The following is a 17,205-nucleotide window of genomic DNA, read 5'->3' as shown; positions in this document are numbered from 1 at the left end:
CTGTGGAATTATTATTGATAACTCTAATGTGGAGAAGCAGAGTATAAGGCTGGGGTTTCCCAAAGGGATGATGTAAATTCCCACTGGACTGGAGAGCAGCCAGCTTCATATTCCTGCATGAAAAAAATGTACACATATGCACACAAATGTGTACAAATGTACACATTTGGCCCATGATGGTCTGGAGCAAGTAAAAGATGGTCCACTAGGAAGCAGCACCTATGAAGACAAGGAATGCTTTTCTCTTCCCTGAGGTAGGAATACTCAGGAAAGGTACGAGGGTCCAATTCCCTAAAAGCAATGTGCATAGGCTCTGCAGCCAGAATGTCAGGGTCCATGTTCCTGGCTTTTCCACTTAATTTCTATGGCAATGGAATATGTACTTCTCCTCTCTGTGCCTCATGGGGACAATAATAGTTACCCATCTCATAGGATTAAATGACTTCATAAATATAAGGTGCTGGGAACACTGTCACATAGTGAATGCTCAATGAAAGTCTATTTTTATATATTTTGCTCCTTATCATTCTGTATAGGGCTTGGTGGGGCTCACGGCAGGCACCTCAAAATATGCCTCAATGTCATATTATTTTGAATTAAAGTTACTTAAGAAATGGCTGATACAAGAGGGACTCTGACCCTCCTGTCTCCCTGAAAGTAGGAAATAAATCTTCCATGTGACAGGCGCCCTCCCTGTACTGGGAGGTAGGAAGACATCCTTATCACCAGATAGGGAATTCAGGCCAAAAGACTATCTAAACAAACCTTGTTATTTCCTTCCTAACTCACTACCCAAGTCCAAACTGTTTAAATTCCTTACTAATTAGCACCCAAACCTAAATTTCTTTGTTCTGTCAATTCCTCTCAAATTAATTTTGTCTAAAAATGTAAAAGCTAACTGCTTTGGCCAGTTCTTAGGTCCCATTACTATGAGACCTCTGTGTGCAAGAATTAAAATTTGTTTCTTTTTCTCCTGTTAATCTATCTTGTGTCAATTTTTATTGTTAGTCCAGTCACAAGAACTCAAAAGGGGTAGAGGGGGAAATTACCCACTCCTTGACAGGCTTCACCCTAATTTTGTTTAGTAAAAAACCCTCCAGGTGCTTTGGCCAATAATCTCAGTTTCAAATACATATTGAAATGTCCCATAGTTATAGTGTATTTTTGTTTTGTTTTTTTAATTTCTGTTAAGACAACCAGTTTTTTTGGTTTTTTCTTAGTTTATTTATTTTGCCTGCGCTGGGTCTTCGTTGCGGCGCGTGGGCTTCCCTAGTTGTGGCACGTGGGCTAGTTGTGTTATGTGGAATCTTATTTCCCCGACCAGGGGTCGAACCCAGGCCCCCTGCGTTGGGAGCGTGGAGTCTTAACTACTGGCCCACCAGGTAAGTCCCAACAAGTGTTTTCAAGAATATTTCGTGTAAAAACATTTTGCACATTTTGGGGGTTAATTTTTATTTTTGTTTTAGTGAAACACAACTAACAGTGAATGATTACTTTCTTTCTTCAGGGTTATGTGGGAGGAAATTAAATATAACTTAAACATTCAAAATGTAAAACTATTATGTGATTGAACTACACCTAAATTAATCTTTGATTGAAAAAGTGGCTCAATTAATTTAAAAATGTGAATTTGTTATCATTTTAAGATTGACATTTGGCACTGTCTGCCACAAATAAAAAAGCAGTAAAATTATTTACCAAGTTCTCCATGATTTACCAGGCTCTTTGTTAGAAGGCAATCAGCTTCAAATGACAGAATACCTGATGTAACAAGAAAAACTTTTATGTCACATGATACTCTGAACACTGGTGGTTCCCAGGCTGGCTCAAAGGTCAATAGTGTCCTCAAAGATCCAGGCCCCCTTTTTTGTTTTCCTTCCTCTTTGCCATTCTTAGTGAACTGGTTTTCATGATCACAAGCTGACTGTCAGAGCCTTGGACGTCAAGTCTTCATATTACAGTATACCAAGCAGGAAGGAAAGGAATGGATAGGAAAAGAGCCTTCTTTACATAAACTTTCTTCTCTATCAAGGAAGAAAACCTTTCCAGAGCTCACCAACAGACTTTCTCTTACAGCTCATAGGCAGAGTTGGGTCATATGTCCATACCCAGACTAATGACTGGCAAAGAAAAAAGGAGTTAAAATGTCCGAGTTAAACTAGTTATAATTTATCCCCTGGGACTGAGTGAGACCTACCTTCCGTGGGCACACTGCAAGCAAATGATAATTGAGAGGGCCTCTCTCAGTAAGAAGCAGGGGTGTAAGCTGAGTAGGCAACCAAGTGTGTCTGCAGCATTCTCCTCACTACCCAATGCCTACCTCTGCACCATTTCCAGCTAAGCCCTTCCACCTTACACTCAAGTCCTACTCAGCTTCTTGCAGTTCCCAAATACATTCCACAGCTTCCAGATTCTGATTACACCGTTCTGTATGCCTAGAATGTTCTTCTCCACCTTTCCTCCTTGTTCTTCATGGTTGCTCCCTTTTGTAGAAAATCTTTCCAATAACTTGGCCTCTCTGTTCCATGATTTCCTCTTCCAGTAACTAAATCCCCCACTCACCTCAGCCACTTATTTCGTGGCCAGACCCAAAACTTGTCATTAACTGCATCTCCTCCACAATCTCAATTTCTTGTAGCTTCAGCAGATTAATGTGCCTACCTTACATAGTAATTCCCATAGTCTAACCTGAATTCATCTATAATGGCTCAGGAAACAAATTCTCCAACCGCAATGCCTGGTTCTGTGAACCAAAAGAACAAAAATTCTCTTTCCAGCATTCACAACTGCCAGAGTTCTTTCTGTTTCCATCCCTATTTTAATCTCAGTACTTTGGGGGAACAGAATTCCAAAGATGCAAGGTACCTATCTTTCCTTTCCTGATACTGTCTGTGAACTGTTGAATCTGAATTCCTATAGAAAAACAAGAGAGAAAGATAATTTGCTACTTGGGCTATCTGAAAAAGCAGTACACATATGGTAGAAAGATAACCATCCAAATTTTTGGCATGGTACAGATTATAGATCTCTGAGTCAGGAGAAGCCAGTAGAAGGACCAAGCAGTTTCACATCTTTTTTTCAGACAGATTTTGTATCATAAGGTAAAGCCTGAGCATACTAAGGCAGTTTTTCTCAATTCAGCCTGCTCTGTCTTGTAATCAATGGAAATTTTGTCTACATTCTAGAACTTGGTTCTTCATCAGTTTTCAGCATTATGATTTTTCTTTTTCTTTTTTTTGGTCTTTCAGTGGGAAGTTATGTGATACTACATTGGGGGCTACTAGGCAGATACCATTTTAAAACTAAAATTGTTTAGTGTTTTTTTTTTAACAAGGTAAAAATTCAGTAACCATAGTTTCAAACATCTCATAAAAAGCTTAGCCATTTTAGAATATCTTAAAAAAATTCTCCCTATTTACTTCTGTATTAAAAAAGTAAATAAATTAGATTGGGGGGATGTATTTTAAACTGCTTCACACATTATGCAAAGAAGGAACCATGAGAAATGAAGAACAAAAATAAAAATATCCCTGGATAAAATCCATGTGTGCAGAAGATGATTCAGGATGTTATAAATAACTCATATGAGGTAAAGCAAACATGCAATATTTATATATCATTCTCTGAAGAAAGGGTATATTTTATTAATCCTCAAGTTCCTTAGCAGATTAATAATAAAAGCTTAGTATATGTATCAACAAGTCCAACTGCTGGGCCCAAAGAAAACTCAAATTAATTTAAGGTGAGTTTGCTTCTTTTTCATCTGATTCATCATCCATAACCTAAAACAAAAAAACAAAGAGAACTTAAGAATTAAGGATTAGAAATTGCTATTTTCCTGATTTTAATATTACTTGCTTACCTGAAATACTCTAATCTATAACAATGCGTGCCAATCCAATAAGAATAAATCTACCAACAGCCCCCAAAGCACAAGGTTTGCATCATAACCTGATATTCTAACAACATAAAAGCAAACTGAATATTAGCAAGTTAAATAAAACATTGGTCTCTTTTCCTTGTCCCAAAGGAGGCTTCCAATAGCAGAGTCTCAGCTGGACAGAGAAGACTATAATGATAACTGGTATTTCCTAGCTGTATGACTAATATATATAACTGATGTTTTTGCTTTTTTTTCCAAAAGCATCTCATTTCCTTAAATACATTCTAGGGAGCTATACCAAATTGTTATTGTAAAAATACATATTAGAAAAATGAATCCCTAAAAAAGGTAAAGAAACAAAATATACTAGCAACTAATTATTTTGGTCTTACTGACATAAAAGTTCATTTTAAACCTTAGAAGAATGTGAAGATTCTCATTTCAAGTAAGTTAAGAAAGATACTAATGAATACTTGAAGAAAAAAAAGAAAGGATTAGTATCTTTTCATGGGTTAATATTTTACTCAGATACTAAAATCCAACTCCTTTGGAAAGGAAAAGAGTTATATAAACCTAAGACTATTTTTTCTCTTCACCATACCTACTATAATTAAATGCCAATTCAGGTTTATAATCCAACTGCCAATTCATCACCCCACCCTGGACAAGTGAATAAAAACCTTCCTTTGTCAATCGACCAAAGTGTTAACTACTGTAATTTTTTTAAAAGGCACGTAGAGGGGCTTCCCTGGTGGTGCAGTGATTAAAAATCCACCTGCCAATGCAGGGGACATGGGTTCAAGCCCTGGTCCGGGAAGATCCCACATGCCGTGGAGCAACTAAGCCCGTGAGCCACAACTACTGAGGCTGCACTCCAGAGCCCGTGCTCTGCAACAAAAGAAGCCACCGCAACGAGAAGCCCATGCACCACAACGAAGAGTAGCCCCGCTCACCGCAACTAGAGAAAGCCTGTGAGCAGCAACGAAGACCCAACGCAGCCAAAAAACAATAAGTAAAATAAATAAATTTATATAAAAAAAGGCATATAGAGGAAAATGGAACAAAAATTAATTTTAAAAAAATCCAGATGAATCTGGTTCTGATCTGAAACAATCAATGGAAAAACAATTCCCTCATAGTTTCTTCTGGGCTGAGTAAAAAATGGATATTTACTTCCAAGGAATTGATATTTTTATATCCAATCTCAGCAGCACCCAATCCAAAAAATTTTGTCAATCAACTTCTATTTTAGGCAAAAATGTTCCTAAATTTTTAATGTTTCTAAACATTTATTTAATACAAACTATGTAAACAACACACAAGGCTAAGTGTTGAAGAACACAAAGACCTAGATACGATTACAAACCTCTCAAGGAAATTACCCCTGAACAGAAAGCTGAAACAGACACACAGAAGCTTTGCACAGAAGTACAGCTTAATTCCAAGTGAAGGACTGATAAGAACTTCAAAGAGGAGACAGCATGTATTGTACCAAAAGGACAGTTTTAAATACTACCCAGAGATGAGTGAGTCTCACAGGAGCTGAGAGGAGATGATGCCCTCTCCTTAAAGTCACAGAATTACCTGAAGAGTTTTTTCAAATTTCTAATTTCCATACGCTCTTTCCTTACTTGATAATCTCTCTCCATAAGGCCATGCCTCTTGTTTCAGAATTACTGCAGTGAAGGTCACTATCACTGCTGAGAAAGTACTGTACTATATTCCTTAGATATCTTGGGGCAGAAAAAATGTTGACATCAGGCTATAGATAAAGCTCTATTACTCTACTCAGTAGTCTGTTTTACTGTACAACAAAGTATGATTTCTTGATGAGCTTCTTGCCTGCACATTTAAGAACAAGAAGTGTTTAAATACGAAGTAGTGGAGCTGTTCCACTAAAGACTTCTAAACCTCATCTATAAAATTTCATCATGTTTTGAATCCCCTTTTCATAACTTTTCTAGAGCAGCAGTATGCCCTCTGAGTCTGTTTCCCATGTACAAAATGGAAATGACTTACTTAATATTATTACACTGCGTTGTTAGAAGATAAATGAGGTAATATTTGTAAAAACGCTGGGCACACAGTAGGTAATTCATAATACTAAAGTTAATTCTTAAATAAGGAGCCTGCAAGTCTGATAACAATGGTAACACGACGATATAGCCCTGGAAGAAAATGTCAGGTCATGAATTTTTCTTTCCAAAAAATTCATTTTAATATTAAACCTAAACTGTCATACAATATTGGCATACCTGTTCTACACCTTCTACTTCTGGAATATAAAACTGCAGCATGTTCTGAATTCCATTTTTCAGAGTAATGATTGAACTGGGGCAGCTGGTACAAGAACCTTGGAGTTTCAGCTGTACAATGCCATCTTCAAAGCCTTTATAGATTACATCTCCTCCATCTTCCTGCACAGTTGGCCTGTAGCCATAGAATATTTGTGATATATTTAAAATAATAGAAGTTTTTGTCAAAAAAATTTAATACAACTCAGAGCTTAGACTTTATATTAATAAATGCACAAAGTTAGAGCTACTTTTATAATCAAGAACAGTAACTGCAGCTAGTCTCATTTGTAATTTTTTTTAACTTTCAGATAAAATGCCAAAATTCATTCATACAAATACTTTATCTGCTTATTACATTTTAATCTTGCTTATTAATAATCTTTCTAAGCATTTAAGATTTCAAATTTCCTAAAAATTATACTGATTACCTAAGATATACTCATTCACTTCTTTTAAGTGAACAGAGTGAGACGGACATGTGCTGGCTTTTTTTTTTTCTAGTTAAACTTTTCATTGAAATATAAATACAGAAAAATGCATAAATCATGTATGATCAGTTCAGTGAATTTTCACAAAGTGAACATACATTTGTTCTAGACCAAGAAACAGAACACTACAACCCCAAAAGTTCCCCCGTTCTTCCTCCTAATCACTCCTCCCAACCAATGGTAACCATTATCCTCCCTGCTATCACCACTGATTAATTCTGCCTATTTTTTAACTTTATAATTTATAAATTCCATTTAGAAAACACAAAGTATTAACTCTTTTTTAATCTGGCTTCTTTTGCTCTGTGTGAGATTAATCTACATTGTGGCATATAGTAATAGTTCATTCAATCTCACTGCTGCACAGTATTTCATTAAGTGAATATACCAGAATTTATCCATTCTATTGTTGATGAACATTTGGGTTAACAGCAGTTTTTGGCTTTTACAAATAGTGCAGCTGTGGAGATTCTTGCAAATGTCCTTTGGTATACATATATATTACAGCTGGGAATGTACCTGAGAGTAGAACTGCTCATCAAGAATAGGCATATGTTCAGATTTAGTAGATACTGCCAAGTAGTTTCCCAAAGTTATGTAAACTTATATTCCCACCAGCAGTACATGAGAATTCCTGTTGCTCCACACATCCTTACCACCAATTGATGCTGTCAATCTTATTAATTTTAACCATTACAGTGGATCTGCAGTGGTATTTCTTTGTAGTTTTAATTTGAATATTCATAATGACTAATGAGGATGAGCACTTTTTCATGTTTAGTGGTCATTTGGTTATTGTCTTTTTTTTGGGGAGGCGGTTTGGTTTTTTAAAAATAAATTTATTTTATTTATTTTTGGCTGTGTTGGGTCTTCGTTGCTGTATGCGGGCTTTCTCTACTTGTGGCGAGCGGGGACTACTCTTCGTTGTGGTGCACGGACTTCTCATTGCGGTGGCTTCTCTTGTTGTGGAGCACGGGCTCTAGGCGTGTGGGCTTCAGTAGTTGTGGCACGTGGGCTCAGTAGTTGTGGCTCACGGGCTCTAGAGCGCAGGCTCAGTAGTTGTGGCACACGGGCTTAGGTGCTCCACAGCATGTGGGATCTTCCTGGACCAGGGCTCGAACCCGTGTCCCTTCATCTCCCTTCAAAACTTCGGTGCCATCAAATTCACGGGTCTGATTTGTCTTCACTGACACTTCTCTCTCTAGGTTGGCTAACTTCTCCTTTGCCTCCTGAAGTTCCTCAGCTTTGGCTTCTTTTTTACGAGAAATGATGGATGCCTGTTGCCTATATAGTGACAGTTTGCCTTCAATTGGCTCATTTCTCATCATTTGCTTTTCAATCAGCTGACTGATCTGTGTGTTCATTTCATTTATTTTAGATTCAAGTTCAAGAAGATCAGAATGACCCATAGCAGGCTCTGAAACCACTTTCTGTAAAAAATGCAATTCTTTTTTCTTGTTCTCTAATTCTTTAGGAAATTTTTCAGTTACCATATATGAATTAAACTTTATCTCCTCCTCTAGCCTCTTCATTAAACTTTCAGGCTTCGCATCTGCTGTTGCATGGCGCATACTTTTCAACTGGTTTTGTATTCTTTGCAGTCTCTGCAGTGCATGAAATAGCTGATTCTTTTGTCCCTGTTTCTGTTGTGCAAGAAATTCTTCTCTCTCTTTCTCAACTCGAAGTTGCCTTGCTATTTTAAGCATCCGTTGATGATTCTGAACTGTCTCCACCCTTTTCTTCAAACGTTCAACTCTCTTAATGAGCTGATCCTTTTCTTCCTCCATTGCACTGACATCCCTTCTTATTTCTGCTGTAGAAAATCCAGATGTCTTGAGCTGCTCACATTCTTTATGCAAAGTTTTAAAGGCTTCCATCAAATCTTCATACTGTTTATTGGTATCGGCCACGGTTTCATCCTGAAGAAACTCACTTGGTACTTCAAGTTTTATTAAAAAACGAGCTAAATATGCTCTTTTCTTCAGTTCATTAGTTCTCTGAAGAAGCCAGTGGAGCACTGGGTAAATTACAGGTTTACTTCCAATCACCAGACCCTGACGAAAGTTACTCATGTCCGTGGCATTTCCTGGAGGTTTGTATTTAAGGATACCAAGAAGGTTCAACATCCTTTTGGCTGTCTGCTCTGGCATCTCCTCTCTGATATCAACAACTTGCTTTGGGTCAATCTCAGCCAGAACATCACTGAGAACTTGTAATAGTTGCATTGGCTCCAGGGAATCAAATGTGATTAAGTTACAGTTCTTCCTAAAAGGCTCCTTATTGAGATTGTCCACGATGAATTTGATTTGATCACTCATAATTAGGTCTTATAATTTAAACTCAAATTCTCCTCACGAAACCACTTCCCTCCCCAGGAGGCATCTGGGCTCTAGTCGGTTATTGTCTTTTGTGAATTACTACCCCAGTGTTTTTGTGAAGAGACTGCTCCAGTCTCTATTTGTTTGTCTTTTTCTTAACAACTTGTAAGAGATTTTAAGTATATTCTGCCATATATATAAATATCTTCTAATCTGTGCTTTGCTTCTTCACTGTAAATGATGCCTTTTGATGAAGAAGTCACAATTTTATTATAGTCCAATTTATATGTCTTTCCCTTAGTTTGTCTTGTCAAAAAAAAATTTGCCTACCCAAAGGTCATGCAGATGTTCTATTTTAAATTTCCTTTGTGATTTCTTTGTTGACCATGGGTCTTTTTGAAGACCACTGTTTAGTTTCCAAATACATAGAGATTCTGTAGATACCTTTTTGGAAATTGAAATCTAGCTTATCTCACTGTAGAAAACAATATTCTCAATGATTTCAATCCTTAAAATTTGTTCAGCATTGCTTTATGATTCAGAATACAGCCTATTTTAGTAAATCTTCCATGTACACTTGAAGAAAATAAATATTTTGTTCTTGTTGGGTGCAATGTCCTATGTGTGTCAATTTAGTCAACTTTGTTAATCATGTGTATAACTCTCATATCAACTCATCATTTTATATGTTTGCTATATTTGTTATTGAGAGGGATGTGTTGGTCTCCCATTGTAATTGTAGATTATCTAATTCTCCTTTTAGTTCTCTCAAATAGTCTTCATTTATTTTGAAGCTGTTATTAGATGTATACGAGTTTAAAATTGGTATATATTCCTCATAGAAATTACCCTTTTATTATTATGAAAGATTTCTCTTTATTGCTAGTAATGTCTTTAGCTATAAAGTATATTTTGTCTGATATCTGTAATAACTGCATCAGCTTTCTCTTATTCATTTTTTGCATGCTATATATTTCTCCATCTTTTTACTTTCAACTTTTCTGTGTCCTTATATTTAAGGTGTATACCTCTTATAAGCAGCATATAGGTTTTTTTTAATAGCCAATCTGACAATCTTATTTTGTTAATCAACCTACATACATTAAAATATAACTACTAATATGTTTGGGTTTATAGTACCATCTTATTATTTATCATTTTGCATTACTTTGGATTAAACAAGTATTGTTTTTATTTATTTATTTATTTATTTATTTATTTATTTGGGTGCGCTGGGTCTTAGTTGTGGCAGGCAGGCTCCTTAGTTGCAGCTCGTGGGCTCCTTAGTTGTGGCTTGCTGGCTCCTTGGCTGCTGCTGGCAGCCTCCTTAGTTGTGGCAGGCGGGCTCCTTAGATGCGGCTCGCCAGCTCCTTATTTGCAGCTTGCTGGCTCCTTAGTTGTGGCACGTGAACTTTTAGTTGCGGCATGAGAACTCTTAGTTGCGGCACGCATGTGGCATCTAGTTCCCTGACCAGGGATCGAACCCAGGCCTCCTGCTTTGGAAGGGTGGAGTCTTAACCACTGTGCCACCAGGGAAGTCCCCGTATTGTTTTTTATTATTCCATTTTCCCCTTCTATTGGCTTGGTTATACACAGTCTTTTACTATTGATTTAGTGTTTATTACATAAGATGCCTATTTGATTTCTTAGACTCTAATATAAATTAGTACTTTTATCAATTCCCAGATAATGCCAAGAATGAAGAACACTTACTCTTTTTTTTTTATTATTTTTTTAAAAGATTTTTTGATGTGGACCATTTTTAAAGTCTCTATTGAATTTGTTACATTATTGCTTCTGTTTTATGTTTTGGTTTTTTGGCCCTGAGGCATGTGGGATCTTAGCTTACTGACCAGGGGTCGAACCCACACCCCCTGCATTGGAAGGCGAAGTCTTAACCACTGGACCGCCAGGGAAGTCCCAAAGAACACTTACTCTTATACTTATCACCACCTTTTATACCTTTGTCATGCATTTTTTTTTTTAGTAGGTTAACCCTTCTTTTAAAAAATTTATTTCGGCTGCGCCAGGTCTTAGTTGCGGCACGCGGGATCTTCGTTGTGGCATGTGGACTCCTTAGTTGCGGCATGCATGCGGGACCTAGTTCCCTGACCAGGGATCGAACCTCAGGCCCCCTGCATTGGGAGCTTGGAGTCCTACCCACTGGACCACCAGGGAAGTCCCCCTTGTCATGCATTTTAATTCTAGATATATTAAAAATCCTACAGGACATTGTGAGACCTTTTTTGCCATATATTCTACGTCTCTCATACCTTTTTGCTGTATTTTCCATTCTCTTTTCTGTGCTTCAGCTGGATATTTTCTATTGACTTATATTCCAGTACACTAATCTTCTCTCCAACAGTATCCAATGTGATGTTCAACTAACCTAATGAGTTCTTAAGTTTAGCTATTATATATTTTAGTTCCAGAATTACTTTTTTTTTTATAGATTCCAGTTTTCTGATGAAATTCTTCATCTCACTTTCTATTTTCTCAAACATTTTATTCACAGTTATTTTAAAGATCATGTCTGATAACTCTCACATCTAGGTTATCTATGGATTTGTTTTATTTTCTCTTGGTCCAGTTTCCAAATTCCATGCCTAGTAATTTTTGGACAATGAATGATGAACAATGTATATGAAAAACTGAAGTGACTCAGGATTATATTACATCAGAAAGGATTCACCCTATCTTTTGGCAGTAGCTCAACCTGCTGTGGAATTAAGTTCACTCAATACTGGACTACAGTTTTGTAAGGCTTGGTCTACCTTTGGTTTGTCCACTTTCAAGGGTACAGTCCTCTAGAGAGCCCGACTGAGAGCCTGGGTGTTCCTTGAGGCCCCACACTCCTTGACAGATCCTAAACTCCAATTTTTGTCACCACCTCCAGCACCATAAAACTGCCAAAACTCTGCTCAGCTTTTCAACTGCTTTTTGTTTGACTTCTTAGTCTCTTCCCCTCCATAGCTAAGAACAAGTAAGGGCCATGTGGGGAGAACTTCTGAGTATTAGGGCTTATTTTTTTCTTTTCTCTGGGATCTTGCCCTTTAAAGTCAAAGCTTCATTGGTACCCCAGAATTTTAATTTTTGTCTTCCCATCTCTACAAATTTGCTGAAAGCAACATAGTTTCTCTGATTCTTAGTGACTGCCCTTTGACCAGCTTCTCATATTCAAACCTCAAAACAAGAATCAGCAAATGCCCCAAGGGAAATTTCAATGTGCTTCCCCTCTCTACAGGACCTTATTTGCTTTGGCAGCTATCTAATACTGTCCAACAAAAAAAAAAAATTTTTTTTTTGTATTTTATCTAGCTTTATTGGGAATTGTCAGCAGGACCATTGGTCTGCTACAAGCAAAAGTGGAAGCCTATGGTTCTCTACTCATTTAAATTTATTCTTTTGGGGCAGCAGCCTGAAAAGAGGTGCTCCTCTCCTCACAATTCTCCCAAATACTGTTAAGCCATTTTTTTCTTTCTAAGAAATTTGGTATTATAACAATATCAAACCCAAACGGTGACCATGAAAGATAAATCATTATGTTTAGACGGAGTGTTATAAATTTTGAGTGAATATAGAGAATGTACAGGCTTCAAATTCAATTGTCATGGTTACCTATTTTGGTTTACATTAACTTATACTTATTTTGTTAACTCTACTACAACCTCAGAGACAAACCAAAAGTATACTGCTACAATGAAAATTGGCTCTGTAGTACTGATATATCTGATCTCAGGTAGAAAGATGAGCACATACCGTATTCTAGTATCTAACAGTTCCTTAATCATTGCCACAACTTCATCATCATCTTCAGATCCTAGAAACAATTATGAATAAAACATATCAACAGTAGAAATTTTATATCCATGCAAGTACAAACATTAAAACAGAGTGATTTCAACTTAGGGGAAATGTAAAGGTCATTCATTTGATTATCTAAAGAACAATTAAGGAACACTGATCAACATTTGGTGATAAATGTGAATACTGAAATAATTTGATCTACTAATTATGTTAGGGTTTGAATTTTTTGGCCAATATATTTGTAAACTTTCATCCTTCTCAAGGATTGAAAAGTAGCAGAGAAAAGATATTGTCTGAATTTTGATGAAAACTTTGAGAGAAAACAGCACACCTGCTTTGTAAGTTAAGTTACATTTTCAATTTCTCAATTTAGTGGTTTTCAAAATGACAATCATACTAAATACAGATGTAAGCCTTATGGAAATTCTAAATGTTTTACAAATCTGAGCAAAAACTTGTTTTTTTCATTTTGTTTCATTTTTGTTTTTCTTTTACTTTGTAAGGTCATATACTGATCTTCACATATGCCTATTTTTATGGGTTTTATATTTTTTTGAAAAAATTTCTTTACCATTGGGAAAATTAAAATGCAGCTAATTCAAATTACACTGTGACACACACTAGAGTTCTGGCAACAATATAAATATCAACATATTAACATTAAATTATATCAACTTTGCATTTTTTAATAAAATAAATACAATAAAGTTAAAATTCTCTTACATCAGCAAACCTAAGTTCCATTCCACACCATCACTTCCACAGGCAACCACTATCATGACTTTAGTGTATATCCTTCTAGTACATGTTTACATTTACAAGTCTATACTTATACACACTATACACACTGTTCTATACCTTGTTTTTTTCTATTTAATATACCTAAAAGGTTTTTCCGTATCAGCATATAAAGATATGCCTCAATTTAAAAAGAAGGTGCATAGTAATTTTTGTATGGCTTTGTCTTCATTTGGCTAGTTTTTATATTATTTCAGTTGTTTCCAGTTTGCTATTTCTAACAATCCTGCAGCATACATGCTTACGTAAAGTATACATTGGTGTACTTTTGCATATGTATCTATGAGATAAATTCCTAGTTCTGGGCTTCCCTGGTGGCGCAGTGGTTGAGAATCTGCATGCCAGTGCAGGGGACACAGGTTCGAGCCCTGGTCTGGGAAGATCCCACATGCCGCGGAGCAACTAGGCCCGTGAGCCACAACTACTGAGCCTGCGCGTCTGGAGCTTGTGCTCCGCAACAAGAGAGGCCGCCACAGTGAGAGCCCTGCGCACCGTGAAGAGTGGCCCCCGCTCGCCGCAACTAGAGAAAGCCCTCGCACAGAAACGAAGACCCAACACAGCCAAAAATAAATAAATAAATAAATGAATAAAAAAAATTAAGAAGAATGCAGCCTACTAAAAAAAAAAAAAAAAAAAAAAATTCCTAGTTCTGCTGGACTTCCCTGGTGGCGCAAAGAATCTGCCTGCCGATGCAGGGGACATGGGTTCAAGCCCTGGTCTGGTAACATCCCACATGCCATGGAGCAACTAAGCCTGTGGGCCACAACTACTAAGCCCACGTGCCACAACTACTGAAGCCTGCACACCTAGAGGCCATGCTCCACAACAAGAGAAGCCACCGCAGTGAGAAGCCCACACACCACCACGAACTGTAGCCCCCGCTCACTGCAACAAAGACCCAACGCAGCCAAAAATAAAATGTAAATAAATAAATAAATTTATAAAAAAAAAGAAAGAATTCTTTATAAAAAAAAAAATTCCTAGTGCTGGGTCAATAGGCTCGTGTATTTTTAAGTTTTGGTAGACGTCAAATGGCTCTCAAAACATTATATCAATTTTACATACATGTCCATCAAGAACACATATAATTTCAAATTTGTATTATTATTTAAAATTTGCATAAATGGCATATATGTAAGAATATGTAAATAAACTCTTCAGTTTTCCTTTATCACTTAATATTTTTTATATCCTTCAACACTGATATCTCCTAATCAAGTTCACTCCTTTTAACTGCTAACATATTTTTAAAATATGTCAATGAACATGCTTCCACATGTTGTCTTGTGTACATTTATCAGACTCATTTAGAATATATATTATCTAGAAGTGAAATTGATTCATTTAAAGGTGATTATACAAATGTTTGTGTGTGTGTAGATATACGTGTACATATACATACACACACAGACACACAAAACAGTATCTGTACGATATTGGAGAAAGGAAAAATTTCATCAACAACAAATATAATAATCACAGCTAGTATTTGAGATCCATGTGAAGTTACTCTTCCAAGTGCTTTACATAAAATAACTTATTAAAACAATGTATACAAAACAGAAACCACAAAGGATAAGATGAAAATATGCAACTCCATTAAAAAGAAAAACTTCTGTGCTTGCTTCAGCAGCACAAATACTAAAACTGAAATGATACAGAGAAGATTAGCATGGTCCCTTCGCAAAGAGATACACAAATTTGTGAAACATTCCATATTTTAAAATAAGAAAAAATTTCTTTCTTTTTTTCTTACATGGGACTTGTTTGTTTGTTTGTTTTTACTTTTGGCTGTGTTGGGTCTTTGTTGCTGTGCGCGGGCTTTCTCTAGTTGCGGCGAGCGGGGGCTACTCTTCGTTGCAGTGCGCAGGCTTCTCATTGTGGTGGCTTCTCTTGCTGTGGAGCACAGGCTCTAGGCACATGGGCTTCTTTCAGTAGTTGTTGCACGCGGGCGCTAGAGTGGAGGCTCAGTACTTGTGGCGCACAGGCTTAGTTGCTCCATGGCATGTGGGATCTTCCCAGGCCAGGGATCAAACCCGTGTCCCCTGCAGTGGCAGGCGGATTCTTAACCACTGCACCACCAGGGAAGCCCAAGAAAAAATTTCTGAATGACAAAAGACAACCTAAATATAGTGAAAATATAAGGCATGGTTAGGGAGAAGTTATTTGCTATGAATATACTTAATTTATATATAGTATATTCAGGATTTATACTCAGAATATTTTTTTAAAACTTGCTAAAGCCAGTACAAAAAAGACACATAATTCAATTTTTTAAAAAAATCAGCAAAGATTATGAACAGGAAATTTACTGAAAAGGAAAATATTGGCCAGTCATATGAATATTGGCCATATGTTTATATGAAAACCTTCAGGCTCAATATTAATCAAGGAAATGAAATTAAAACAAGACACCATTTTACCCCTAACATATTGGTTAAAAGAAAAAAGTAAACACAAAGTGATGATGAAGATATAAGAAAGTTGAAATTCTTATACACTGCTAATTTACATGTAAATTAGAAGAATTTACAATACAGCAATTCTGCTTTTAGGAATATACTCTGAAAGTACTCTAAAGCAGGTTTCCACAAATGCACAAAGAGACTTGTACAAGAACACCCAATGCAGCAATGTTTGTAACAGAAATTAGCACAAACAATTCACTTGAATATAAGTAAAGGAAAAAATTAATTAACCGTAATTTATTCATATAATGGAATACTATCCAGCACTTAAAATAAATAAACTGATGTATTTCAAAATATGTGAAAAAAGGAAAGTTGCATATAACACAAGTTATTTAAAGTTTAAGAACAAAAACCAATACTATAAATTCCCTGCAGAGACTTACATGTGTAGTAAAAGTTTACAAACAAACTAAATTTACATACATTTCTGGAATTAGAAAGGGAAAAGGGATGGGAGTTCTGGGTCTTCGGCTATGTCTTTAATATTTTATTTAGAAATGAGTCTAAAGCAATTAAGGCAGAGAGTTAACCTTTGTTAAATCTGAGAAGAGGGCAAATTGGTGAGCATTATAATATTATTTTCTATATGCTTGAAAATTTTTATAATTGAAAATTTTAGTTTTGTATAATATATTCAATTCATACACAAGTTTTATAAAATGATGGATGAAACTAGTACACATGAAATTTTGTCCCCTCTGGAATTGGTTCCAGAGCTAAATATAGTATAATGATAAAAACCTGTAGTCCCTTGACTTCTGAAATCAAGACAAATGTGAAGAAAATAGAACAGTTTAAAAAAAAAAGATAAATATTAATTACCCAACACATTACCTGCTTCTCCTGAAGGTGTTTCCTCAGTAACTAAAGGTAAGCCAGATGCAAAGAAATCCATAATTGTAGCATAGATATCTGGTTTCAGTAAATTCCAGTCTAACTCTTCATTTTCCTGTAAATATTTGAAGGAAAACGTTACATTTTCAACCAAGGGCAAAGACAAATACAAAACAATACCTTTAAGAATCTTTCCCTATATATATTCTATAGCACTCATTTCTGGAAAATATATGTCAGTTACTGTTCCTAAAGGAGCTGGCTTATAATGACTTTTAGAAGATACAATCTTAGAACATCCCCCAATTC

The 17,205-nt window shown here is 36.2% G+C and overlaps 2 protein-coding genes and 1 non-coding gene across 7 annotated transcripts in view; 1 reads left to right on the top strand and 2 right to left on the bottom strand.

Moving 5' to 3' along the window:
* Window positions 1-3,608: 3,608 nt before the first annotated feature.
* The window catches only part of NFU1 (NFU1 iron-sulfur cluster scaffold), a 29,080-nt gene continuing 15,483 nt past the window's right edge, over window positions 3,609-17,205 (bottom strand). For all 5 annotated transcript variants that reach the window (XM_059943144.1, XM_059943142.1, XM_059943143.1 and 2 more), the window contains 4 exons: window positions 16,897-17,011; window positions 12,746-12,806; window positions 6,139-6,313; window positions 3,609-3,782 (listed from right to left, as the gene is read on the bottom strand). In XM_059943144.1, the coding sequence (XP_059799127.1) occupies window positions 3,738-3,782; window positions 6,139-6,313; window positions 12,746-12,806; window positions 16,897-17,011 (396 nt within the window). In that variant the 3' untranslated portion in view covers window positions 3,609-3,737. The remainder of the gene's footprint in view (window positions 3,783-6,138; window positions 6,314-12,745; window positions 12,807-16,896; window positions 17,012-17,205) is intronic.
* On the bottom strand, window positions 7,170-9,054 carry LOC132377275 (intraflagellar transport protein 81 homolog). The gene is made up of 2 exons (XM_059943459.1): window positions 7,790-9,054; window positions 7,170-7,199 (listed from the first exon to the last, which is right to left on the bottom strand). The coding sequence occupies exons 1-2, from the start codon at window positions 8,984-8,986 to the stop codon at window positions 7,170-7,172; spliced, it is 1,227 nt and encodes a 408-aa protein (XP_059799442.1). The 5' UTR covers window positions 8,987-9,054.
* LOC132347167 (U6 spliceosomal RNA) lies at window positions 15,209-15,314 on the top strand. Its single transcript, XR_009497123.1, has one exon. It is a non-coding gene; the product is annotated as a U6 spliceosomal RNA (small nuclear RNA).

This window comes from Balaenoptera ricei, chromosome 13 (genome assembly GCF_028023285.1).
Source record: "Balaenoptera ricei isolate mBalRic1 chromosome 13, mBalRic1.hap2, whole genome shotgun sequence".
Taxonomy (NCBI): Eukaryota; Metazoa; Chordata; class Mammalia; order Artiodactyla; family Balaenopteridae; genus Balaenoptera; species Balaenoptera ricei.
Note: the sequence above shows the minus strand (reverse complement) of the source record. Positions and strands in the feature narration are given on the sequence as shown.